The sequence below is a fragment of the Pavona decussata genome, unplaced genomic scaffold (genome assembly GCF_977016875.1).
Source record: "Pavona decussata unplaced genomic scaffold, jaPavDecu1.1 SCAFFOLD_119, whole genome shotgun sequence".
Lineage (NCBI taxonomy): Eukaryota > Metazoa > Cnidaria > Anthozoa > Scleractinia > Agariciidae > Pavona > Pavona decussata.
In genome coordinates, this window is record NW_028145533.1 from 252754 (window position 1) to 278652 (window position 25899).

Sequence of the window (25899 nt, forward strand, 5' to 3'; positions counted from 1 at the left end):
GAAAATGAAAAATCCACCGTCGTGTGCTTACGTTCTCCAAAAAACCTAGAATTTGGTAATTTCACGTTGTTGTTTTGCAGCGGACGGCAAAAAATGTACCAAAATGTAAAACGCACGTACAGAGCGATTGTTTTTGCTCATTAAACCTATTGTTTTGTGGCGTTGTGGTTGTTGTCCCCGTGTCGTCGCTGCTTAAGCTCCCTCATAACGACTACGATGACGATGACTACAACGATGGCGAAAATGACGATGACTTAAATAACTCTAATCAATCAATCAATCAATCAATCAATCAATCAATCAATCAATCAATCGTCCGTTCGTCCGTTCGTTCGTTCGTTCATGCATTCATTCATGTGTATGACAGACCTGAAATGATGGTTGTAATTCAACAATACCTCCCTCCCCCCCCCCCCCCCCCACAACAATAGCCCATTTCTGAGTTTCTTCAATTCGAAACTTTCACTGATAAGCAAACAAAACACATTGTCCTATGAAAAACTTTGCATTTAGCCTCGCTTTCAGGTTCAGTAGAACTCGGAAATGGCCTATTAAATAAAGTCAAAATTTAGAGCCAGAATAAAGGATGAATAAAAAGGCCGGATTGTGTCGGCTGAAGCACTTGATTTATAACATTTCTTAACTCGTTCAACTTCTAGAGAAACTGCGAACTATCCAGGAACCAAATTGGTAGGAGCGGCGTACAAGTTAAGAGAGAAAATGAAAAATCCACCGTCGTGTGCTTACGTTCTCCAAAAAACCTAGAATTTGGTAATTTCACGTTGTTGTTTTGCAGCGGACGGCAAAAAATGTACCAAAATGTAAAACGCACGTACAGAGCGATTGTTTTTGCTCATTAAACCTATTGTTTTGTGGCGCTGTGGTTGTTGTCCCCGCGTCGTCGCTGCTTAAGCTCCCTCATAACGACTACGACGACGATGACTACAACGATGGCGAAAATGACGATGACTTAAATAACTCTAATCAATCAATCAATCAATCAATCAATCAATCAATCAATCAATCAATCAATCAATCAATCAATCCATTAATCAATCAATCAATCAATCAATCAATCAATCAATCAATCGTCCGTTCGTCCGTTCGTTCGTTCGTTCATGCATTCATTCATGTGTATGACAGACCTGAAATGATGGTTGTAATTCAACAATACCCCCCTCCCCCCCCAAAAAAAAAAGACAGAAAAGAAACGGAAGATGAAAATGAAAATTGCCTGCAGCCATATCGCTTCCTCCCCCACCATCTCCTTCTACACCTCTCATCTTACTTTTTCACTATTTATCCGCTTTCCGCATTGCGATAACTGAAGTTATAACTGTTTGCTTTATTGCATAAAATATAACTAACGTACATTATTCTTAAACGTACCATTCATCGGATTGGACTGACAGCAGTCCATGTTACCTGCACTGTTTTCAACAAGTCTCTGAAAAAATATCCGTAGAAAATCATGAATATTTAAGTGGAACTGCCAAACGGTCTTTATTTTCCCAAAGCATTGAACATTTCGTAAGTGTTCAAAAAATGTTGACAGTATTCCTGGGCGATAATACGTAGTAAATCAAAGGCTAGTGATACTATGCCGGACAAATAAGACTTGACATGGCAAAATGCTTAATAGCCGTTCCTGGGGTAGTTTTCTTGTCTTTTCTTTTCCTTTCTTTCTTTCTTTCTTTTTTTTTTTTTTTTTTTTTTTTTCAGAAATGCCAATAATGCCTCATCATTGTTTTAAATGTGTACATTGCTGTTACTTCCTCAGTCATATTTCGGATGAAAAAATAAATGCATCGAGTAATAATAGTGAACTGACGTAAAATACCAAATACATTAAGGAAAGGGGCTCGGCAGATGTTAAAACACAAAGAGTATAAAAATAAAACACACTGCAGTGGTCCATTATAGCCCGTGAGTGGACTGGGTCAAGGAGATGATAATTGGTCAGGTCATCGTTCGCCTCGGCGGCTTTCTGTTCCTTCTTGTTCTCGTGAATCGAGGCCCTTCAGTTCGCGGCTAGTTTCTCTGTAGTGCTCAAGGCGCATCAAATACCAAACCATGTGGACAACATTAGCTTTACTATTCTTTTTATTTGCCCATGAAGGTAAGATCACATTCATTCACGACACATACACTGATTCATACTAGTCTAGACAAACACATCGTTAGTGTTTAGTGTATCTTTATCGTAGTTCTGTTAGCGTTGTCTATATGAAACATGAAAGTGAACTCTTTCGTAAATCGCCAAACTACTTCAGTGCTTTGTTGGTGTTTTCCTGACGAAGATAGAATGAGCGCACAACCAAAGCAGTTAAAGATTATTACATAGATACGTTGACTCGAATCATCGTCAGATACATCTGCCATAACTCTTCTCCTCCACCCATTGCTTTCAACTGAATCGATTACTAGTAAACCATGTTCACGCATATTTGGCCAGAGTTTGCTCCATTAGCGAGTGTGCTTTATTTTATCGTTTTGGCCCTAACGTTTTCGCTACACGCGAAATCAGATTCTTGGCCCAAATTGCGCGGGCCAAATAGTGGTTTCTTGTACGCGCGTGTCAATCAAACGAATTATTTTTCTGATCCGCTCTGATTTACTGCCGTTTTTAAGGTAGCTAAAGCAGTGAAATTATATTATTTCTTACGCAATTTCTACATGCCACATAATTCCATATTTCCTCGAACCCGTTTATTCTGTCGATAAGGCGTTTCTCGGAAGTTCCATCTCGAGCAGTCTGTTGTTCGTCTACGCGTCGTTGATTTTTGTATCCTAATGTCGCTTAAGTAGTCAACAACGTCTTATTCAGTGTCTTCAATTTCTATACTTTGTTAGTTCAAAGGAACTGAAAGTAATGTTCTGAGAACATTTGATTGACTTTTGATAACAAATTCATTTTCACAATGAACTAAGACGAAACAGTAGTGGAAGGCTATTTTGAATCCATTCATAACTCTCAATCTTTGCTAGCGTTTTCCGAGAAATCAAGGATGTTGCAGAAGGCGTCATGCAAATTTAAGTCATGAAACAACTGGCCTCCGGCCAAATATACTTCTGTCCACAGAACAAGCACTGTTGGGGAAAACAAATTGCACTTTCTAGTGTAGAAACGAGAGTTCTGTTTTGTAGTTTTTTTTTCTGTGCGTTTGTGCTTTAATACTTTGTCCTTCTGTGGGCCTGCCTCGCTCAAAACATAAATTGTCCTTGTTGAAATGGTCCGTTTTCGCCAGCGGATTTAGCGGTTAGTTTAGTTTTTTGCTCCATGTATGTTTAAGTTGATTATAAGTTTTCAGTACAGGCTCGATCATAAGGTACCTTATCACAACAAACCACTGATTTGGTCAATCTTTCAAGATCAGACAGGACAGCTGCGCGCGTGACACAGGCTTCAAGCGGTATAATCCGCTTGCTGTATGTCTCAAGATTTTATTTAAAACTTTATAATTTTTCAACTTTTTGTAAGTCTAACATCATATTTCAATATATTGCGGAATAATTCGCGCTCAAGTTATTAGGATCTTTTTCTCTGCAAAAACGTGTTTATAGGCTGAATTCCTATAAACTGAGCCAGACGTTCACATAATTATGAAGAATTTGTTAGCTTTAGATATTTGATTTGTGTCAAGCCTAAAGTAATTTAAACTTCACGTTTGAAATCGCCTTCTTGATTGAACTTCTAATCTTGTAAAATGACAAACTGAATAAAAAAAATCCATTATCGAAAGAGAAACTTCGAGGTCAATTTTGGTTAATTGAACTGAGATTGAAAGCAGTCTTTTATTCACATCAGATGAAAACATCGTCGCCATGAAACTTACGCCTCATCTTTTTGCATCCGGTGTGTTATTAATAATTATTATTTTTAGCGAAAAGTAAACAGTGTAAGTAGTTGAGCATCGACTTCCTCGTTCCTTCGGCATTATATATGCCAAAAAAGGACGTATAAATTATATATACTAATCAGTTTTAATCGTCAGACATTAATGAGTTGTATTTAATGACAAAAGTAACTATAGCGTAAAAAGTTTGAAGTTATAGTATTTGGCGGCAGGAAATCAATATTGGCGTATTGAATTTAGACTTGATGCGGGTGTTTTTGAAGGGGGGGGGGGGGGGGGGGAAATATTTCATAATCACCACGCTTAAAAGTGTTCAATGACTCTGCATCAAAGTATCCAGCTAATTTGTGTTTTTAGTGGCAAATTACTGTTTACTTTCCATTATGAGCTATTAGCTTATAGGAGGCACCTGTTTACTTCCATTGAGTTTTATTTGAAGTTCCATCCCTCACAAACATTGCTTATTTTTAATGTCTCAAAATACCAACAATATACTATCTCTATGTTACCCAATTTTATAACCGTGTTAGGGTTAAGCACTTAAAATGTACTTTTATTTTTCGTTATCATCATTTCCACAGCTTAAAAAAAATAATTTGAAGAATCTTTTACACAATATGGCTTAACCTGTTAAACTAGTATTTGTAATGGGTGTGGAATTTATCCTTTCTTAATTTATACTTCTTTAACTTTCTATCACCATACAGGATGGGGAGGGGAGATATTCCGCTTATCTTCAGACATTTGAGCACTTTTTTCTCTCACAAACATTGCTTAATATTTTTTATGTCTCAAAATACCAACAATATACTATTTTTATTTATTTTATTTTATTCACCACGAGATACATTCATAGAAAGTTACAGTGAATAATAGACTAAGATCTTACATAAGTTTACAGTGAATAATAATAGTAAAAGAATAAGTAAGAAGTGGCGAGGAGACCTCAAGAAACCCCCGGGCTTATACTGAGAGGTCTCCTTGGAGAAATGTTAGAACTGAAAGACTAGTAAACACATTGTATTTAGATTTTTTAACATACGGTGGTAAGACTATAAAGACATAACAGAGTCGGACGTTTCATACAATTAACTGAGGAAATCAAGAAGCTTTCTTTTGAAGGTGGATAGACTAGGGGAAGACGTAATTGATAATGGCAAAGCATTCCATATTTTTGGCCCTCTAAAGAGTATAGTAAATTGCTTGATATTAGCTCGGCAGGTGTTAGGTCGAAAATGAGCTGCGGTTCTAGTATCATAATTATGAATTTGACCACCAGTCAGGAAATAAATTTAAAAAGGGCGAGGGCACCAAACGTCGGCGATAGGGAAACATAAATTTTGCAATAATGTTACCCAAACTTATTACCGGGTTAGGGCTAAACACTTACAGCTTACAAAAGTAATTCAGTTGAAGAATCAACAATATGGCTTAACCTGTAAAACTAGTATTTGTTATGGGTGTGTAAATTGGATTGATCTGATATCCTTTCGTAATTTGTACTTCTGTAAATTTCTATCACCATACAGGATGGGGAGGGGAGATATTCCGCTTATCTTCTGACCCTGTAAGAGTATTTGAGGGGTCAAATGCTTTGTTTCAATGGAACCTCCAGAAACGGTTAACGTCGAGGCCTGATTTCCAAGGAGTGGTGTTTGGAGTTTGGAAGAATGGATACGTCGCTTCATATATCCTTTCAGTAACAAAGAATGGTGGGATTATTACGAACCCTGCGCTCAAAGACGAAGTACCGTCACTGGCTGGCCGTGTACAATGGAAAGGAGACTTGTCCAAATCCATTGCAGCTTTCCAAATCTCTCATATTAGTGCCTTAGACCAGAAGGATTATGGAATGAGACTAGAATTTGGCCAAATGAAAGATTCTGAGTCAGATTTTCTTAGTCTCCGCGTTGAAGGTAAATGAAAGGCGCATTTTTGCGGGGATTTCAGTGCAGTGTGTTGGTCAACACGGCTAACAAATAATTGAAAAAAATTTTTTTTTCCAAAACTTGAGAGTGGTCTTAATTAGAGCACTCAGAGCAAACCATCATGTGACTTATCAAAGGAGGAACACAATAATCTGTTTTGCTAGTTTTCTAATACAGATAAGAAAAAAAAAGGGCCAGTGTTTTTTAACTGATAACCCATTTCTGGTGTTTCAGGCATTAGTTGCGAAACGTGTAAGCTGGTTAGATAATTGTTTACACAACTGAACAGATATGTAAGGTTTCCACTGTTGCAAAATGTTGGCCAGATCAGAAATATGCCTTTTTAAACAAGAATAGATAAGTTAATCAAAGATTTGAGAAGGCTCATAGTTTCTTTAAAAATGAAATTCTTGTAACAGCCGTTTTTAATCGGACACAAACGCAATTATTCACTAAAACTGACATTTTTTTTAATACAGAGGAGGGAAAGTCAGCAATCACAGCCGCACTCTCACCACCCCTGTCAGTAGCTCCGGGAGGGAATACTTCTTTCCAATGCGAGTTTCACGTAGGCAATGAAGACAAACTCGTCTACGATGGAGTTGCTGTTGGAATCTGGGAGCGAGGGGGAATCCATCTTACTTTACTAACTCTTACGAGGAATGAAACCATCATCGTCAACCCAAAACTCGATCAGGAAGTGCCAGGGTATCAAGGACGACTACACGCCAATACGTGGTCTAACAAGACCAGCAATACTTCAGTGATGTCAGTGGAAATAAAAGATGTAAGAGAATCCGACAGGAGATCATTTGGATGCAGCATGTACTTTGGCCCCTACAAAGGATCTCTAGGTGCATCCCTCCAGATAGACGTGAAACGTATGTGATATTTAGTTGCCTTAGTTACTTTAGTTAGTTATCAGTTGTATTTGTCAAATTGACCGTCTCTCTGGGATCGTCCTCAAGTACTTGATCATTAAAGCAAAGTATGATAGTGGATTTTTTATGCGACCTCAACCTACTGATTCTGCAAGGTTCATGAATGATTTCTTTCCTTTTTCATTGCAGTTTTTATCTCTTATTTTAATCTTTTTAAACTTAAACAGAAGTAAACATTTGCTTTAATCTCAATCCATCTAGAAAAAATAAAACAGGAATTATCTTGCAGAAAGCGCAGCGCAGTCATCATGAAAATTTTTAGGCAGAGTTCTTCTGCAATCCCTTTGCTGTTAAGTTTATCTAGACTGGGCTTCCTTTTTGGTATGCTGAGGTTGAATCTTGGAAGGGAGAGGGGATTATTGCCTCCAAAGATATTTCCTTTGAGGTAAATAACGGGAAGAGATGGCGTCAAACGACGCAGAACCTACATCACGATTTTTAAAAGCCGATCATTTTGGATTTCTCTGAAAACAGCCAAAATCGGCCAACTTTAGGGTAATCAAATGAAAAATACGAAATATGAAAATATGAAATATGAAATTTGCTATAAGAAAGTCAAATCAGTTTGTACTTTAAAAACAGGTATCTTTCGATTACTGCAAAATTTGCCTGCCGATGATTAGTTGCCATGGTAGCATCAAATTTAGGGCACTTAATCATTCCCAAAGCCTCGTGTCCTTTGCTCAAATATTAGGCTGATCTAGCGACACAAAGGGAACGTCAGTTGACAACGGCACGCGCATAAAGAATGCCCAGATATATAAATAGTCGAAATAGACTTGCGTTGAGACTATTCCGCGCGCTCTCGCGTCCTCAAATGACGTTCCCGTTCTATTGCTAAATCAGCCTATTAAACTGAGAAGACGGTCACGCTCAAACTTGGCGCAGAGAGAATCCACTCTCTCCTGAGGTCTGGACTTGGTTGATATTGTTGTTTTTGACCCTTAGTGTCCGTGATTTTAATTTAGATCCCAAGAAACAATACGAGGGACAAATGATGCAGAAATCTTTAGATGTGCGAGTCGGTGAATATGTGCAGATACCCTGCCTGGTATTGGAGGAGGGTAAATTCGAGGCCGTGTATTGGTCTTACTGTCGGTCTGAAAACTGTAACACCAAAGATACCGAGTGGTCATGGGTAGCAGGAATGAACAGCAAGGGTATTATTAAAGTGACCGATAGAGGTAGGAGTTAAATACAAATCCGAATACAAACTATAAAATTTGACAATTATGTACCATTCCCAGTGCTTTGGCATGTTTTTTTTTTCTAGGCACTTTTGTGAAACAAAAGCCGGAAAAGGGGGTCTACTATATGAGGGTATTGTGTAGTATGTTCAAGATAAATAATGTGAATCTGCTGTCATGTAGCCACCATCGATTACTTTTCGCGTGTAAAGACAAACACAATAGCCCATTTCTGAGTTTCTTCAATTCGAAACTTTCACTGATAAGCAAACAAAACACATTGTCCTATGAAAAACTTTGCATTTAGCCTCGCTTTCAGGTTCAATAGAACTCGGAAATGGCCTATTAAATAAAGTCAAAATTTAGAGCCAGAATAAAGGATGAATAAAAAGGCCGGATTGTGTCGGCTGAAGCACTTGATTTATAACATTTCTTATGATGGCGTTTGGAGTAGTAGTACTTTTAAAACTAGCAGTAGTCAAAGATTAGGGGAGCGTTTGACGATCTCTCGAGATTCAAGGCTCTTTGTGAGGGTGATGATGTCATCTGCCCCTGCAAAATCTGCGGGGGATGCCAGATACGCGTCCCAAGATCCATCCATTCAATCAACGTTGTCCCACACAATCTCGACTCCGATCTGTTTTAGGGGTGCGTCCTTTTTACGTCGAACGCAATGATAAAAACTGTGAAAAAAATCTTGTCTATTAAATCTGCAAATATACATGTAGTTTTCGCTTAAATGTGGATGTTTGTTTGTGTTTCTGTTTATGCACTTAGGTCCTTATGCAAACCGCACAAACATGTTTGTGAATGGCACGCTGGATTTGAACAATGTAAAAGCCAGTGACAACACAGATTACAAGTGTACCGTAAGGAAAATCATAAAATACACTTCACCAGAAGTGCACATCGTTACTTTAAATGTTGATTCCCGTGGTAAGTAAATGTTTATATCAAGTTAGTATATACCACACAAGTCAAATAGAGTGATTTTAAAATAGAGTGAAATAGGTAGTAGGATACTACGCGCTATTATGCACTAATTCCATTGTCTTCTTTTGTTCAGTTTACTTGTAGCTATTTGGTATTAGTTGTTATTCTCTGTTTCACGAATCAAGTAAAATCACTCTAGTGCTTTTCGCGTGCGCTGATTGCCTATCTCGGAGGTGATTAGCTAAGTACTATTCACCTCCACTTTGGTGAATAATTGTTTATTATATTTTTTTAATATTACGTCGTGTGCTCTTGTGACCTCGAAGGAAACTCTCGCTCACAATCCAACAAAACTATGGGACCTAATTCCTTGTCTAAAAGACCGGCAAGCCTCATAGTAAGAGCCCATTTTTCCTTCACCAGTTCAACACGGAAAGCCAAATAAATTTGAAAGAAAATGAGTCATTTTTCAAATCGCTATTCTTAAACCGTAAGGAATCAGCGAATTATTCTTGCTTTTACCTTACCTTGCTTAAACCAATAGCTCAGCTCTACTGCTCAACATATAAACTAGACAGAAACCCCAAATCCTTTCGTGCGCTCCGACAAACGGCTAGCGCTCAAAATTTTATAATCTTTTTGCAATGTCCAATTTACTTTATCAACTCAGCTGATTAAACTAAGTATTTGCATTTATTTTTTAGTGCCACCCAAGATTACCTCAAAAAGCAAAAGGGAAGTCATTGAACATGAAGGGAAAGTGCTTTTGTTGAAGTGCAAAGCGGAAGGAGTTCCCACTCCCCTTGTAATCTGGAGAAAGAATGATCTTGTAATTCAAAACCAAACTGGTCTGCATACTAACTTCATGCGTGAAAATGCCTCTGAAGCAGACGAAGGAATATATGTATGCGAGGCGTCTAACTCTGCTGGATCTGACAGTTACATGGTTGAAGTGAAGATAATACCGTTGCCGAAAGGTATGGAAAAAGATAAATACGCTTGGGTTAATAATTTGAAAGAAAGTAAATCAGCAAATAGAACGCCAAGTAATTAAATCAAAATACAGTTGTACCACTCGACCTTCCCCGACCCTCCCTCCTCTCCCCCATCCCCAACCTTCTTCCCCATGATACGCGAGTGTAAACTACCGACTCTACTCCCAGCTGTCTAAAGAAGAATTTCCGAAGAAGTACGCGTTTGGGTGCAGGTGCCCGAAAACAATAACAACAACAACAAAAACAAAAAATAACACGCAGCGAACTGTGTACGTGTGACTCATTGCATTGACCTGGCCGACTACTACTGATTCGTTACCCATAACATCTGTTAAGACTTTTACAGAGCCCTAGAGATCTGATTTGGCGGCTCCAACAGTATTTAATTGTACAGTCAAACCTCTTTATTATGGACACCAAGGTGACAGGAATAAGTGTCCGTATTATAGAGGTGTCCGTTATTGGAGAAGTAGGCTTTATATGAATTTCGGTCTCTCAGAGACCAAGTGAACTTTCCGTAATAGAGAGGTGTCCGTAATTAAGGAAAGGTTCCACTGTATTTTGTTTAGCCAGGTACTGGGTTGTTATTGGTCTAAAATACGACTTTATTTAACTAAAGTAAGTTTTATTTAAACCACCTACTGACTTGGGACTCCCGATTTGTATTGTTATTGTTCGTTTTTCTTATTATTCACAGAAGAACCTAAAGAAAAAGTTTCTAAAACTGGACTCGGAACAGGCGTGATTGTTGGCATTGTACTCGCCATTATTTTCGCCGTAATCGTGATCGTCATTGTTATTGATACCCAGTACTGTTTTCCTAATAACCTTGGCATTAAATATCGGTGCCACCAATCCTGCTACCGCAATAGGAGCAAATGTAAGTATAACTTTTGTTTTTACTTTTTAATCCGTTTGCTCGCACGCTATTAGCGTGGTAGCAACGCAGCTACGGTTGCTACAACGATATTTTTCGGGAAAAAAATTACGTTCAAAAGCTTAATAGAATTGTGTTTGCATACAACGTACAAGGACTGTATAATTATGTTTCTTTGACTGTGAAGTTGTGACAGCACTAACGTCATCAATTCAGCTGCCCACGATATACAAAATAACTCAGTGTCCTACCGAGTATTCTATGGTAGAATACCATGCAAAAATGAACATAGTCTGAGGTAATGGTTAAAGACTATGGTAGTCGCTTCTCTGGCTAGAAGAGTAAATTAAACACTTATATTTGAACGTACGGTATTACCATTTTCTGCAATCTTATTAGTTCTCTACTCAAGGAATATGACACGATAAACCACGGTTTCATTTGAGTTTTTATAAACAAATAAATTTTAATTTTCTTTCCATGACTTAAATAAATTGTATTTCGGTTTTGTCATTTTATCCTGTGTTTGGAGATATAAAAGTATTATTTCTTAACAATCAGCCTCGTATGAACTTTGATATCCAAATCGCCATTGTGCAAACATATTTATTTCTTTCCGAAAACTCGCTTAATCGATATCTTATTGTGTTAAAAACCCCATCCTATTCTTAATGGAACCGCAAAGTATTTCATTACCACTTACATTATCCTCGCTACAGATGCAGCTGCAAATGGCACGGCCCAGGGAGAAACGGAAGGGTAAGTTTTCAACGATAATTTTCCTAATTTTTATTGTCTAGGCTCAACTTTAAACGCTTGTTTTCACGAGAGACGCAACCAAAAGATTGGTACAAACATTGTAAAAATAAAAGGATACACACAAAAGCAGTAACTTTAAAATTTGACCACCATATAATGGCAAATTTTAATATGGCGGACGCAAGAGACATCCTCTCTTGGCGGGCACCAGTATTTTCGTGAACTCGTGTTCCTTCCTTACTTTTCCAAATGTGATCCGGCGAATCAAAGTGCTGAGCATATGCGCGAGTACGAGAAGATAAATCCTAGTACGGGAAATTAAAATTCATAAGTATAAACAAGCCCTTAGCTTCTCTCCATGGTTTGCTGGGAACAAGTGCTAAACGTGTTGTTAATTACCAAACTCTTCCAATCATCTTCCAGGGAGAAAATGGTTAGATACGTTCCTCAGCCGGTGTAATAGTGTGTCTGCATTTCACATCAAAGAAAAGCTCCAGTATCATAGTAGATATTCATGTACAGTCTTGCGTCCAAGTTCGTGAATCGCAGCACCTCGGAAGGCTAAGTATGCAGAAGCGGCACCACACGACGGATAGACGTTTTATCTGTTAATTAATGGAAAGCAAGAGTATGTGGACTTGAATATATCACTGCATGAATTTATCGGTATAAGGTCCCTTACTCATGTTGTGCACAGTCAGTGCACAAAGTAATATACGGATAATATAAGGAGTGTCGTAGTATCACATCTTAGGTCCGTATAAGGATTATTATACGGCAGGGTATGCCAAGAATTATAATCCATCAAATATTTTCGCTCGCGCGCGATTGGTCTAAACGCCTCACGTGACCGAATATTCCCCAATTTCAAAAACTTCAAGGCGCGTCAAGTTTACAATTAAAATTAATGTCAAGATGGGGGGGGGACGGTTTGCTTTTGTGACAGAAGGAGAGATAAACCTGCTGGTCGATAAAGCAGTATCAGAAAACAACTGACGCTCTAAACGTTTTTGACGGTAAACTGTTCTTAAACGAAATGTTCAAATACTCAAGCTCGTTGCTACATGTTGCGAAAAATATTTGAAGGATAATAATAGCCTCCATTTGGCTTTAAAAATATGCTCAGATATTTGTCCCTGGACATTATCTGCTCCTCGAAGCTCACAGTTTTCCTCGAGCTTCGCTCTCGAAAAACTGTTCACTTCTCGGAACAGATAATGTCCGCGGACAAATATCTGAGCATATTTTCGCGCCAAATGGAGGCTATTGTTTATATATACCGGTCTTATGCACTGGTGCCAGATCCACTACAACATATCAAACGTATTCTGGTCATTACACAATCCTCATACTCCAGAGTCTCTATGCGTCGGTATATCTCTCTTGTCGTATACGGACTCACATCTCCTTATGCTAGTTATATCATACAATGTAACGCTATGCGTGCTATGTGACCTACATTGCTGTCCAAAGTTCTTTCTGTAGTTCTGGGCCCAGTTGTTCAAAGCCCGATTAAGCTAATCCTGGTTTAACGTGAACTTTTATTCGAATTTAATTACTAATCGGTAAAGATTCTTCCAAAAGATTTTTGCCCCTCAGTTTTGACTTAGACTTTTCTTTACCTTTAGCTTGAAATTTAGGTTTAAAACCACTTTTAAAGAGCGAGATGAAATTAATCGGCTTTCGAACAACCCGGCCTAGTAGTTTTAGAGTAGTTGCACTTAAGAATGCGATCCATAGATTTCTTATTGTATTGTTTCTACAAAACAACAGATCAATGGCCTTCAAATAGCAGTCGTAGTGAAACTTACTAGCGTGGAGGAAAGCCTTTGGTTTCTTTTCTTTTCTTTTCTTTTTTTCTTTCTTTTTCTTTTGTTCTAAAAAACAAGAACAACAACAAAAATACCAAACAAAACACGAAAAAAAAAAAAAAATGGAAGAAAAAGGAAAAGGAAACCTAGCAGAGTTACCGACCTTGTTCTACTAATATCTATTCTTTACATTTATGCAAAACACTGATGAAATGATTTATATACCATCTTCAAAACATTACTTAAAGTGCTACTATGATCAAATTTTTACCTCCTGAATTTTAAGGTTTATCACATAGAATTCTAGGAAAGATTAAAAACGCCGTTTACCGTTTCTAAATATCTGCATTGGCTCCGGAGATATTTTAGTTTAAAAAATGTGCAAAATATATAAATGAGATGACTAATGATGCCATATTCTCAACTCAATAAAACATCAAGTACATAAATAGATCTATCTCAGTCAATTTACAGCAGAGACCATTGAAACCTGGCAGGCTAATAGTTTTAAATGCAATACACCTACGGCTATAAAAAATTCGGTTCCCATGGCAACTCACTCTTTTCCAGTCCCCTCCAACCTCATTTCAATATTTTAGTGACTTTCAGCTTGAAAAACATTTAATAAGGTCACGAACTCGACCTAACATATTTATACGCTTGCTGGATCATGCAGATGAGGCACCATTGGCAAATATCAAAATGGAATGCCAAAGGTGGCAAACAAAGCCTTAAGTATCAGGGAGGACTGGAACCCAGTATGTTGCCATGGTAACAAAACTGATAAGCTCATATTATAAAACGCACCTGGAACAATGTAACTGCAAAGAATCAAGCATTTCTGATACAAATTGGCTGAGATACTTTTTTTTTATAATATTTGATCAAAATTCGGTTGAGTTTATGACGTCAACACTTGGCTGATTTGCATATTTCTCCGGAACAAAAAGAGATATTTGAAAATATTAAACAGCATTCTTCTTCACGTACAGACTACTTGTTTATGTTTTAAAATGGCTCAGATTAGAAAGACGGGAATTTCGTCAAAGTAGCACTTTAAGAGAAGCCGTCCTGAATGATAGCCGTGGTCACAAACTATTGAATTTTGTCTTAGGGAAACTCGACTAGGGTCTGTTGGATTATGCTAGCATAATTTTGAGCATAATACTATATCTGGAGCATCAGGCATAATGTTGGCATAATACTAATGTGTTTTGCAGCATAATGCTGTTGTTCATGAAAACTGTGAAAAGTGTATGCAAATTTTGCCAGCAACTCCAGTAGAATGTACAAAGTTGATAAAAGCGGGAATATTTTAGGAACTGGATACCTCAGACTCGTACCCAGTGCATTTTGGTAAAATCGAAGGCCAGGCTTCCAGGCTTGTACAGTGTTCGTGGATTGGCTTCATGGCAAAATCAGATAATTCAGAAAGACTAGGAATGTTTAATAATAGGTACGGTCCTTTGGGGGGTGGGGTGGAAGTGTCATTTTAGTCCGGCATAATTTGAGCATTATACCTCCAGCCGAGAATAATTTTGAGCATAATACCCTGCTTTCACGGGTGACGCCCGAAAGCATAATACCCTATTTTACGAGTATAATCCGACAGACCCTAAACTCGACATGTTGGCTCTTTCCCCACTCGATTGCAAAAACGTTGACACCTAAAAGCATAAACCGTGAACGATGAGACCCAATTGCTTTATATAATAAGTGTACTAAATTTATTTTCATAATATTCTATTCTCGTGCTCGTGCTTAGTTGCACGTGGTCAATGATGGAAACGGTCAAAGCAAGTTGGCCAACAAGGGCTAATTTGAGTGATATACAAATCGCTATTTGCCTAAGTTCAAAACAGGCAATGAACTTAAGTAATATTTGGTAGAAAATTATTCGGAAGAAATAATTCAGCACTGTATTTTTTATTACAAAGAAAGAGAATGGTAAATTATTGATGATGGCAATGAGGTTATTGTTTAAACACTATCCACAAATCCGTTGGGTCTCATCGTTCACGGTTTATGCTTTTTAGGTGTCAACGTTTTTGCAATCGAGTGTCACTCGATTGCAAAAACATTGACACCTAAAAAGCATAAACTGTGTATATGCTCAGAAAGTAAATAAATCAGACCGCAAGAATTTTTTTTACGAGAGATCAATAGAATTTGCCTGTACATTGTATACAGTTGTCTCAACTGAGAAGGTTGGCAAATAGATTCTCCTCGGCGATTGCGTTGGCAGATTTGAAATTGATGTACTGTGAATTACACCTTTTAGTGTCCTAGAAAACTTTGAGTCAAAAAAAGTAAAAATAATGTTCTTATGCTAAATTCGTTTTAGCATAAGAATATACGGGCTGGTCGGAAAACGAGGGTCCCGGGACACAGACCGAAATCACGAGCCTCAATGTTCTCCCACCACAACGTTTTTTTATTATTAATTTTTTTAAATTTTTAATATTTATTTAATTATTTTACATCCCTTCAACAAGGACCAAATTCTGGTAAAAAAAAGGTTTAAAAAATGGACAAATCCCCCTTATGTATGGAAGGGAGAGCGACAGTAACTGTCGCCTCAGTTTGTAAAAGTGCTATTTGAAAGTAGAATAGTAACAACGAGTCTAGAATCGCGTTTAAGGCAAACGGAAAACGTGATATTCCCGTTTATATTTTCTTGAAAACAAAAATTACACAAATGAGAATAGTACAAAAATAATCGTGACCTTTGACGCGAAAGGAGAACTTTTCAATTTTATTGAGAAACTGAGAACAGCGAGCGGCAAATGTAGGGTAAACATGGCCACGTGGCCATTTCTGCAGTTTGCCATAAACGTGATTCTAAACCTCTTTAATATCTATATACAATTCTCGTAGTTATTTGTCGACAAATAAACAAAGCTCCTTGTATTTTTCTAAAACTGAGAGCTGCATTACAGTAAATATTTGCACTGAAAGCGGGGTCTATTCCTGAAATATTTGACGGTATTCCCTTTACCCTTTCCGGCCTAGTTGTAGGGGGGGGGGGGGGGGAGTGTTTGCACAAACTGGAGGGCTAAGTTGAGCATTAATTGTTGTTTTAATATTACGGCAACCGTCAGCGATCTCTGTAGCCGATCATCAAATTTTTTCTGCATGGGCAATCATTTGGTGCCCATGGCAACACAGTTTCAATAGCATGTTTGCCCAATTTTGAATGCTTTATCATTTTTCAGAAATGCCATAATTAACCTCGTCACGTTGACTTTTTACTTGGTTTTCGGCGGTTTCCGAGCGAAATTGAGAAATATACAGATCATCGCCGTCTTCCCCAAGTCCCCACCTAAATATGAATGGGGTTAATGCATTGGTCAGAAATTTCTGATTCGATAGCTACAGCTCCTTGTCGTGTAGAGCAGGGAAACTTTGATCAAGGGTGAGCTTCAGTACTAGTTTGATTCCAGTAAATATAATTATATACTTTCCCTTATCTACACGCATTTGTCGCTATCCAGGTTTGTTTTCAACCTAAATGTGAAGTAAACATCTACAAACACTTTCCGAATTCTGAGGTCGGTAAATAATGTTTTTAGTATGTGACAAACCACTTTGGAGCAAAAGACGCGGGCGCGAAGTCCACGACATTGCAGGGAGGTGAATTTAGAATACTTTCTGGAGGTTGATCAACCAATCAGTGCGTGGAAAACACTAGCCACTGGATTGGTATAATCTTGTCGGGTGTATATGTCCTTCTGCCTATTGCATGCCAAAACGTTCGTCATCGATGGGTTCCTATGTGACTTTTAAGCTACGGTTCCAAAAATCTTGATTAATTTTAACGAGATGCCAGAAGCCTTGAAGGATTAATGAAACAAGTGTCCTGTAAAATAATTTGTTCATACTTTGTATTTGCCTGAGGTGACTTAATATGGCGAGAGTAAACTGACGCAAAATACCAAATACATTAAGGAAATGGGCACGGCCGATGTAAAAACTATTAAAAGGGATAACATCGATCAACCAGGAAACAATAAAAGTCTCAATATAAAACATACGACAGTGGTCCATTATAGTCCGTGAGTGGATTGGGTCAAGGAGATGAAAATTGGTCAGGTCATCGTTACTCGGCGGCCTCCTGTTCCTTCTTGTCAGTTCTCGTGAATCGAGGCCCTTCAGTTCGCGGCTAGTTTCTCTGTAGTGCTCAAGGCGCATTGAATATTAAACCATGTGGACAACATAAGCTTTACTATTCTTTTTATTTGCCCATGACAGTAAGATCACATTCACGACAGCCTTTACACTGATAGATTCACACTTGTTCAGACAAACCTACATCGTTATGTGTTAGCCCATCTTCATCGTAGTTCTGTCAGCTTTGTCTGTATGAAACATGACTTCATGAACATGAAGTGAAGTGTGTCGTAAATCGTCAAACTACTTCAGTTTATCGTTGGTGACTTTCTGACGAAGACAGAACAAGCGCTCAACCTAATCCATTCAAAGATCATTATAAGATAAGTTCACTCGAATCATCGTCAGATAAATCTGCCATAACTCTTCTCCTCCATGCATCACTTTTAACTGAATCGATTACAAGTAAACCACGTTCACGCCTATTTAGCCATAGTTTTGTCCATTAAAAACCTATGCTGTACACCGTTTATCGTTTTCGCCTTTACTTTTTTTGCCGCACACGAAATCAGATTCTTGGCATGCACAAGCATACGCAGGCCCCAAAGCGGTTTCTTCTACGTGCATGTCAATCAAACGAATTTTTCTGAGCCGCTCTGTTGCACTGTTGTTTTAAGATTAGCTAAATCGGTGAACTTATGTCATTTCTTATTTAATTTGTACATCCCAGATAATCCCATGTTTCCTCGAACCCGTTTATTCTGTCGATCAGGCGTTTCTCAGAAGTGCCATATCAAGCGGTCTGTTGTTCGTCTCATTCTTTTAAGCGTCGGTGATTTGTGTATTTTAATATTATAAGAAGGTATTCAAAAATGACTTATTGCTATGCTTTACTAGATCAAAGGAACTGGAAGTAATGTTCTGGGAACCTTTATGGACTTTTGATCAAAATTTCATTTTAACAATGAACTAAGGCGAGTCAGTAATAGCGGCTATCTTGAATCCATTAACAACTCTCAAACTTTGCTAACGTTTTCCGAGAAATCAAGGGTGCTGCAACTGCAAATTTAAGTCATGAAACATCGGGCCTCTGGCCAAATATACTTCTGTCCACAGTACAAGCACTGTTGAGAAAAAAACGTGCAGATTCTGGTCAAGAAAAGCGAGTTCTGTTTTGTAGTGGTTTTTTTTTTTGGTTTTTCTGTGCGTTTATGCTTTAATAGTCCTTCTGTGGGCCTGCCTCCCTCAACGAATAAATTTTCCTTGTTGAAACGACTTTTTCTCGCTAGCGGATTTAGCAATTAGTTTATTTTTTTGCCACATGTATGTTTAAGTTGATCATGAGTTTTTCAGTACAGGGTCGATCATAATGTACCTTATCACACCAAACCGTTCATTTGGCCAATCTTTCAAGATCAGACAGGACAGTTACGCGCGAAACACACAGAAACAGGCTTCAAGCTATATAATCTGTTGCTGCATATCTCAAGATTTTATTTACAACTTATTTTTTCTACTATCTTTCAACTTTTTGTCAGTCTAACATTATATTTCGATATATCGGGGTATAATTCGCGCTCAAGTTATTAGTTTCCTTTTTACTTCGCGAAAACATAGAGTTTGGGAGCTAAATTTCTCATATAACCAGGTGTTCACATCTAAAGAATTTATTAGCTTTAGGTATTTGATTTGTGTCAAGTCTAAAGTAATTTAAACTTGAAGTTTGAAATTGCCCTCTTTCTAACTGAACTTTAAATTTCTAATCTTGTAAAATGACAAACTGTATAAAAAATTCCATTATCGAAAGAGAAACTTCGAGGTCAATTTTGGTTAATTGAACTGAGATTGAAAACAGTCTTTTATACACATCAGATGAAAACATCGTAGCCATGAAAATTAAACTCCGTTATTTTGCATCCTGTGTGTTATTAATAATTATTATTTTTTTAGCGTTAAGTAAACGGCATAAGTAGTTGAACATCATCTTCCTCGTTCTTTAGCAACATTTGGCAGAAAAAAGGTGTAAATTCTATAAACTAATCGTTTCAGTAACTATAAAAGTAAGTATGCGGCTGTTAATTTTTTTCCTTTATTTGGCATCTTTCAGTCCAACGTTTGAGCTTGAAATTCTGTAGACATGAAGCCGAAAAACATAAACATTCAACTACAAATTGAAGCATTTTGATGGCATTCATTTCGATATTTTAAACTCGGGGGGCTCGGAGGTAACCACCCAACCATTACTCTTAGACAAAATTGCTGAACTGATAAGCTACATTAAAAAAGACTTTTGCGAATTACAGTAAATAGTCATAATTTTAAATTTATTTTTGCAGAGCGACTGACCATTACGTTCAACAAAATAAACATTATCAAAATGTTGTTCTATTCAATAACTACAGCTTAAAACTTTATTGAAGAGATTTAACGGACTCTTAGGAACCAAGATGAACCAGAATCGATATATACTTGCACAAGGGAGTACACAGCCTGAATACTACCCGGCCTTAAATGTCGTCAGTAAAGTAAGATGCATTACTGCATAAAATGTTGTTAACATCGTATTTAAGACGTTCATGAGATTGCATAGCCTGCTTGGCAGGCGCTAGAAAGGGGAAGGGAGAGGGGAAAATTGGGCGCGCGAGAAACGCGCGGAGCGAGGGAGAGGGGGAAAGGAAGCGCCTGCAGCGAACCCATTGTTTATTTCGTCTCGCCCCCTCATTAATATGCAAACGGCCAACATTTGCGACGGTCTGCCTGTCAAATGCCAGCCAATAGAAATATTGCTTACTTTCGCCGGAACCCAGAGTGCGTGAAATAATGAATAAACACAAAGCGGTATGGCCGATCGAAAAGAATTACGTCTGCTGTTGCGTACAGGATTTCGATAATTCTTTTCCACAGTGGTGTTAGTTTTAAAGACTTTGGGCGGTTAAACCACCTGGGTGTTTGTATGTCCCACAAATCAATGATTACCCTGCAACAGCGAATGGGTGAGAATTTTGATCACAAGGCGATTATTTGGCAGAAATCTATCGAGTGCAATAAAATAAATACTGTTCAATCAGCGAGCTTTTCCGACAAATTACACGTAGATAAACCCATACTCTTCACTTCAAAAATTTGGTCGTTAATAATGCTAGTAAGAGGGCAAATTACTAGCACAAAAGCAGTTTGAGTGTGGCCATTGCGATTTCTATTTTCTAATAACACCAGCAACTGGAAGATAAGACTCTTTCCGAAAGCCGTCAGTAAAACTGCCACCAAGTCTTTCTTTCCATACAGTTGTTTCACCGCTTTTCTCTGTTCATCTTTCAAGGTTATTTTGCGACCTTTATCTTCTAACTCCAGCAAGATTTCCTTCAAAATTTGCTCAAACTTGGCTTCCCTGTCTCTTTCGAGTGCATCTGTCATCTTCACCGTTGATTTTCAGTCTCAAATGGCTTCCAAAACATCTGGACCAATCACAAGGTCGTATCAGGCAATGATTGACGCATAATTAATAAACGAACCAATGGCGATTTTTCGTTCGCCGACGAACGAGAAAGACGAAATAAACAATGGGTTCGCTGCAGGCGCTTCCTTTTCCCCTTTCCCTCGCTCCGCGCGTTTCTCGCGAGCCCAATTTTCCCCTCTCCCATCCCCTTTCTAGTGCCTGCCACGCAGGCTAGAGATTGCACTTAGAGCTCATGCCACTAGGTATTTTTTTTTTTTTTTAAGCAAGGCTCTGAAAGCGAAGCATACATCGTCATGGACAATAATTAATTATTAACGGTGTACTTCGAGCCGTAAAATACCAAATACATTAAGGAAAAGGGGCTTGGCAGGGAACAAAAAGAGTCTAAAGATAAAACACTCGGCATTGGTCCGTTATAGCCTGTGAGTGGACTGGGTCAAGGTGATGTCATCGTTGTTCAGCCGCCTTCTGTTCCTTCAAATTCTTTTGAGTCGAGGCCCTTCAGTTCACAGCTAGTTTCTCTGTAGTGCTCAAGGCGCATCAAATATCAAATCATGTGGACAAAATTAGCTTTACTACTCTTTTCATTTGCTCCTGAAGGTAAGATCACATCACCACGACAGTCTTTACACTGATAGATTCATACCAGTCTAGACAAACCTACATCGTTGGTGCATGGTTTAGTGTATCTTTATCGTAGTGCTGTCAGTTTTGTCTGTATGAAATACATGACTTCATGAACATGAAGAAAACATACCATCACATTTATTTCATATGAAGAAAAGTGTTTCGGAAATCGCCAAAGTACTTAAGGTTTTTGTTGGTGGTTTTCTGACAAAGATAGAACAAGCTCAGAACCAAATGCAGCTAAAGATCATTATAAGAAAAGTTGACTCGAATCATGGTCAGATGCAACTGTCATAGCTCTTCTTCTCCACCCATCGCTTTGAACTGAATCGATGTTCCCGCATATTTAGTCAGAATTTACTCCATTTAAAAGTATTCTTCACTTAATCGTTTTCGCCCTAACCTAACGTTTTTGTTAAACGCGAAATCAGATACTTGGCCTAAATTACGCAGGCCCACGAGCGATTTCTTCTACGTGCATATCAATCAAATTATTTAAAAAAGGTATTTTTCTGAGGCAATCTGTTGCACTGTTGTTTTTAGATTAGCTAAATCGGTGAAATTTCATCATTTCTTATGCAATTTCTACAAGCCAGATTATCCCATATTTCCTTGAACCCGTTTATTTTGTCGATGAGGCGTTTTTCGGTAGTGTCATATAGAGCAATCTGTGGTTCGTTTAATCCTTTTACACGTCGGTAATTTTTTTGTATTTTAATGTTGCTTAAGTAACTAGGCAATGACGTTTTATTCCTATACTGTTAGATCAAAGGAACTGAAAGTAATGTTCTGGAAACAATTTATGGACTTTTGATAACAAATCCAGTTTAACATTGAACTAAGACAAAAAAGTAGGGGACGATTATTATAAATCATTAACAACCCTCCAACTTTGCTAGCGTTTTCCGAGAAATCAAGGATATTGTAGAAGGCGTTATGCAAATTTAAGTCATGAAACATCATGCCTCCGACTAAACTTAAACAGCTTCTGTCCACAATACAAGCATTGTTGAGCAAAAAATTGTAGTCTATAGTGAAGAAACGAGAGTTCTGTTTTGTAGTTTTTTTTTTCTGTGTTTATGCTTTAATAGTCATTCTGTTGGCCTGCCTTTCTCAAAACATAAGTATTCCTTGTTGAAATAGCCCGTTCTCGCTTACGGATTTAGCGGTTAGTTTAGTTTTTCGATCCATCAGTATGTTTAAGATGATCATAAGTTTTTCAGTACAGGGTCGATCATAAGGTACCTTATCACAACAAAGTATTCATTTGGCCAATCTTTTAAGCTCAGACAGGTCAGCTGCTCGCGTGACACAGGCTTGAAACTACATAATCCGCTTGCTGCATATCTCAAGACTTTATTCACAACTTATATTTTCTACAATCTTCCACTGAACTTTTTGTTAGTCTAAAATCATGATTCTATTTGAATATATTGCGGGAATAATTCGCGCTCCAGTTATTAGGTTCTTTTTCTCTGCAAAAACGTAGAACTTGTGAGCTGAATTCCTCATATAACCCGACGTTCACATCTAAATAATTGAATAGCTTTCCGTATTTGATTTGCGTCAAGGCTAAAGTAATTTAACTTAATGTTTGAAATCGTTTTCTTTCTAATTTGTAAAATGAAAAACTGTATAAAAAAAATGCTAGTATCGAAAGAGAAACTTCAAGGTCAATTTTGGTTAATTAAAATGAGATTGAAATTAGTCTTTTTCATAAAAAATTAGGCAGAAAACATAGTAGCCACGAAAATTAAGGCTTGTCTTTCTGCATCAGGTGTATCAATAATATATAACACACAAGAGAATAGTAGTTTTCGCGCGCGCTGATTGGCTAGCTTGGAAGTGATTAGCCAAGTACTATTCACCTCCGAGCAGCCGAAACAAGATGGCTTCCCGTTTCTCCACGAAGAGGAAATTATTTCGATAAACGAGGCGGCTGTTAAAAATAAAAATACATAAAAGGTAACAAAGTTTAGTTTGACGGCATAAAATGGTAAGTTAGTTTTTTTAATCTTTTCAACCTCATATTCTAAAGCGTAAAATGAAAATACAATCCACTGTTTACGAAAACTGCCGAGCACTAAAATTACAATGCAAACAATGAAACATCTAATGTTTTTCAGCATGATTTTAACAACTAGATGAGTTTCACAGAAAAATTGAAGAAATGACACTTTTGGAACTTCGAAACAAGTGTCTCCAAAAGTTTTATTTGTCTGCAAGAAAGCGAGTCGGAACTTTCTACAACAAGAAATCGCTAACCGCGTGGCACGCGAGATTTTAAAATTTCATACCATTTGTCGGTATATTGTCGGAAATAAAATAATTTTTTTGTCCGCTAGTTATTCAGCGTGTGTGGTATATACCTAAACAATATTATTCACCTCAGTGTCGGTGAAGGTGTTGGATATTTGACTTCGGTGAATAATTGTTAATTATTACTTTTAGCGAAAAGTAAACAGCGTAAGTAGTTCATTTTCATCTTCCTCCTTCCTTCAGCAATAGTTGGGAGAAAAAAGACGTAAATTCTATATACTAATCGTTTCAATAATTAAACAAAAAACGGCTGTTGATTATTTTCCGTCTTTAGGCATCTTTCTAAATTAAGCTTGAATTGCTGTAGTCATCAAGCAGAAAAGCATAAAGATTCAACTACAAAGTAAAGCATTTTGATGGCATTCATTTCGATACTTTAAGCTCGCGGGGAGAGAGAACCTCTCAAGCATTGCTCTTAGACAAACTTCCTGAAATGATGAGCTAAATTAAAAAGAACTTTGAGAATTACGCTCGACTACCGTGTTGACGAATTGCTGCTATTTACAGTAAATGGTCATAATTTTAAGTTTATTTTGTGCAGAGCGACTGACCATTGCGTTCAACAAAATAAACATCATCAAAGGGTTGTACTATTCAATAACTACAGCTTAGAATTTTATTGAAGAGATTCAACGGAGTATTAGGAACCAAGATCAACACTGAGAATCACTGTATACTTCCACACACTGTATACTTCCACAGGGGAGTACACAGGCTAAATACTACCTGGCCTTAAATGCCGTCAGTTAAGTTGGATGCCTTACTGCATAAAATGTTACTAACATCGTAGTATAGACGTTCATGAGATTGCACTGGGAGCTCATGCCACTCCGAGTTTTTTTTTTTTTTTAAGTAAGGCTCTGAAAGCGAAACATACATCGTCATGGACAATAATTAATTATTAACGGTGTACTTCGAGCCGTAAAATACCAAATATATTAAGGAAAAGGGGCTTGGCAGGGAACAAAAAGAGTCTAAAGATAAAACACTCGTCATTGGTCCGTTATAGCCCGTGAGTGGACTGGGTCAAGGAGATGTCATCGTTGTTCGGCCGCCTTCTGTTCCTTCAAATTCTTTTGAGTCGAGCCCCGTCAGTTCACAGCTAGTTTCTCTGTAGTGCTCAAGGCGCATCAAACTGTATCAAATCATGTGGACAACATTAGCTTTACTATTCTTTTCATTTGCTCATGAAGGTAAGCCAGTCTTTACACTGATAGATTCATACCAGTCCAGACTGAAACCTACATCGTTGGTGCATGGTTTAGTGTATCTTTATCGTAGTGCTGTCAGTTTTGTCTGTATGAAAAACATGACTTCATGAACATGAAGAAAACATACCATCACATTTATTTCATATGAAGAAAAGTGTTTCGGAAATCGCCAAATTACTTAAGGTTTATGTTGGTGTTTTTCTGACAAAGATAGAACAACCTCTCAACCAAATGCAGCTAAAGATCATTATAAGAAAAGTTGACTCGAATCATCGTCAGATACAACTGTCATAGCTCTTCTTCTCCACCCATCGCTTTGAACTGAATCGATGTTCACGCATATTTAGTCATAGTTTACTCCATTTAAAAGTATTCTTCACTTTATCGTTTTCGCCCTAACCTAACGTTTTTGTTAAACGCGAAATCAGATACTTGGCCTAAATTACGCAGGCCCACGAGCGGTTTCTTCTACGTGCATATCAATCAAATTATTAAAAAAAAGTATTTTTCTGAGGCAATCTGTTGCACTGTTGTTTTTAGATTAGCTAAATCGGTGAAATTTCATCATTTCTTATGCAATTTCTACAAGCCAGATTATCCCATATTTCCTTGAACCCGTTTATTTTGTCGATGAGGCGTTTTTCGGTAGTGTGATATAGAGCGATCTGTGGTTCGTATAATCCTTTTACACGTCGGTAATTTTTTTGTATTTTAATGTTGCTTAAGTAACTAGGCAATAACTTTTTATTCCTATACTTTGTTAGATCAAAGGAACTGAAAGTAATGTTCTGGAAACAATTTATGGACTTTTGATAATAAATTCAGTTTAACAGTGAACTAAGACAAAAATGTAGGGGACGTTTATCATAAATCATTAACAACCCTCC

The 25899-nt window shown here is 37.7% G+C and overlaps 2 protein-coding genes and 2 long non-coding RNA genes across 4 annotated transcripts in view; 2 read left to right on the forward strand and 2 right to left on the reverse strand.

Moving 5' to 3' along the window:
• The first annotated feature begins 1959 nt into the window (after positions 1 to 1959).
• LOC146469735 (uncharacterized) lies at positions 1960 to 13143 on the forward strand. The gene is made up of 9 exons (XM_085122894.1): positions 1960 to 2119; positions 5387 to 5773; positions 6265 to 6666; positions 7695 to 7910; positions 8691 to 8849; positions 9551 to 9823; positions 10539 to 10721; positions 11438 to 11477; positions 11901 to 13143. Exons 1-9 carry the CDS (start codon positions 2074 to 2076, stop codon positions 11935 to 11937), a joined length of 1743 nt encoding a protein of 580 aa, XP_084979020.1. The 5' UTR covers positions 1960 to 2073; the 3' UTR covers positions 11938 to 13143.
• The window catches only part of LOC146469736 (uncharacterized), a 35908-nt gene continuing 22512 nt past the window's right edge, over positions 12504 to 25899 (reverse strand). The window contains exon 3 of the long non-coding RNA XR_014867158.1: positions 12504 to 12575. This is a non-coding gene — a long non-coding RNA (uncharacterized LOC146469736). The remainder of the gene's footprint in view (positions 12576 to 25899) is intronic.
• LOC146469737 (uncharacterized) lies at positions 13305 to 14507 on the reverse strand. The gene is made up of 2 exons (XR_014867159.1): positions 14344 to 14507; positions 13305 to 13529 (listed from the first exon to the last, which is right to left on the reverse strand). It is a non-coding gene; the product is annotated as an uncharacterized LOC146469737 (long non-coding RNA).
• LOC146469738 (uncharacterized) overlaps positions 24946 to 25899 on the forward strand; it is a 51209-nt gene continuing 50255 nt past the window's right edge. The window contains exon 1 of the mRNA XM_085122908.1: positions 24946 to 24994. Within this exon, the coding sequence (XP_084979034.1) occupies positions 24949 to 24994 (46 nt within the window). The 5' untranslated portion in view covers positions 24946 to 24948. The remainder of the gene's footprint in view (positions 24995 to 25899) is intronic.

Bases quoted from the DNA above. Each gene is read 5' to 3' on its own strand.
- LOC146469735 (XM_085122894.1), top strand. From the start codon at position 2,074: ATGTGGACAACATTAGCTTTACTATTCTTTTTATTTGCCCATGAAG. The intron at 6,667-7,694 runs GTATGTGATATT...ATTTTAATTTAG, and splicing joins CCTCCAGATAGACGTGAAAC to ATCCCAAGAAACAATACGAG. The intron at 10,722-11,437 runs GTAAGTATAACT...TCCTCGCTACAG, and splicing joins CTACCGCAATAGGAGCAAAT to ATGCAGCTGCAAATGGCACG.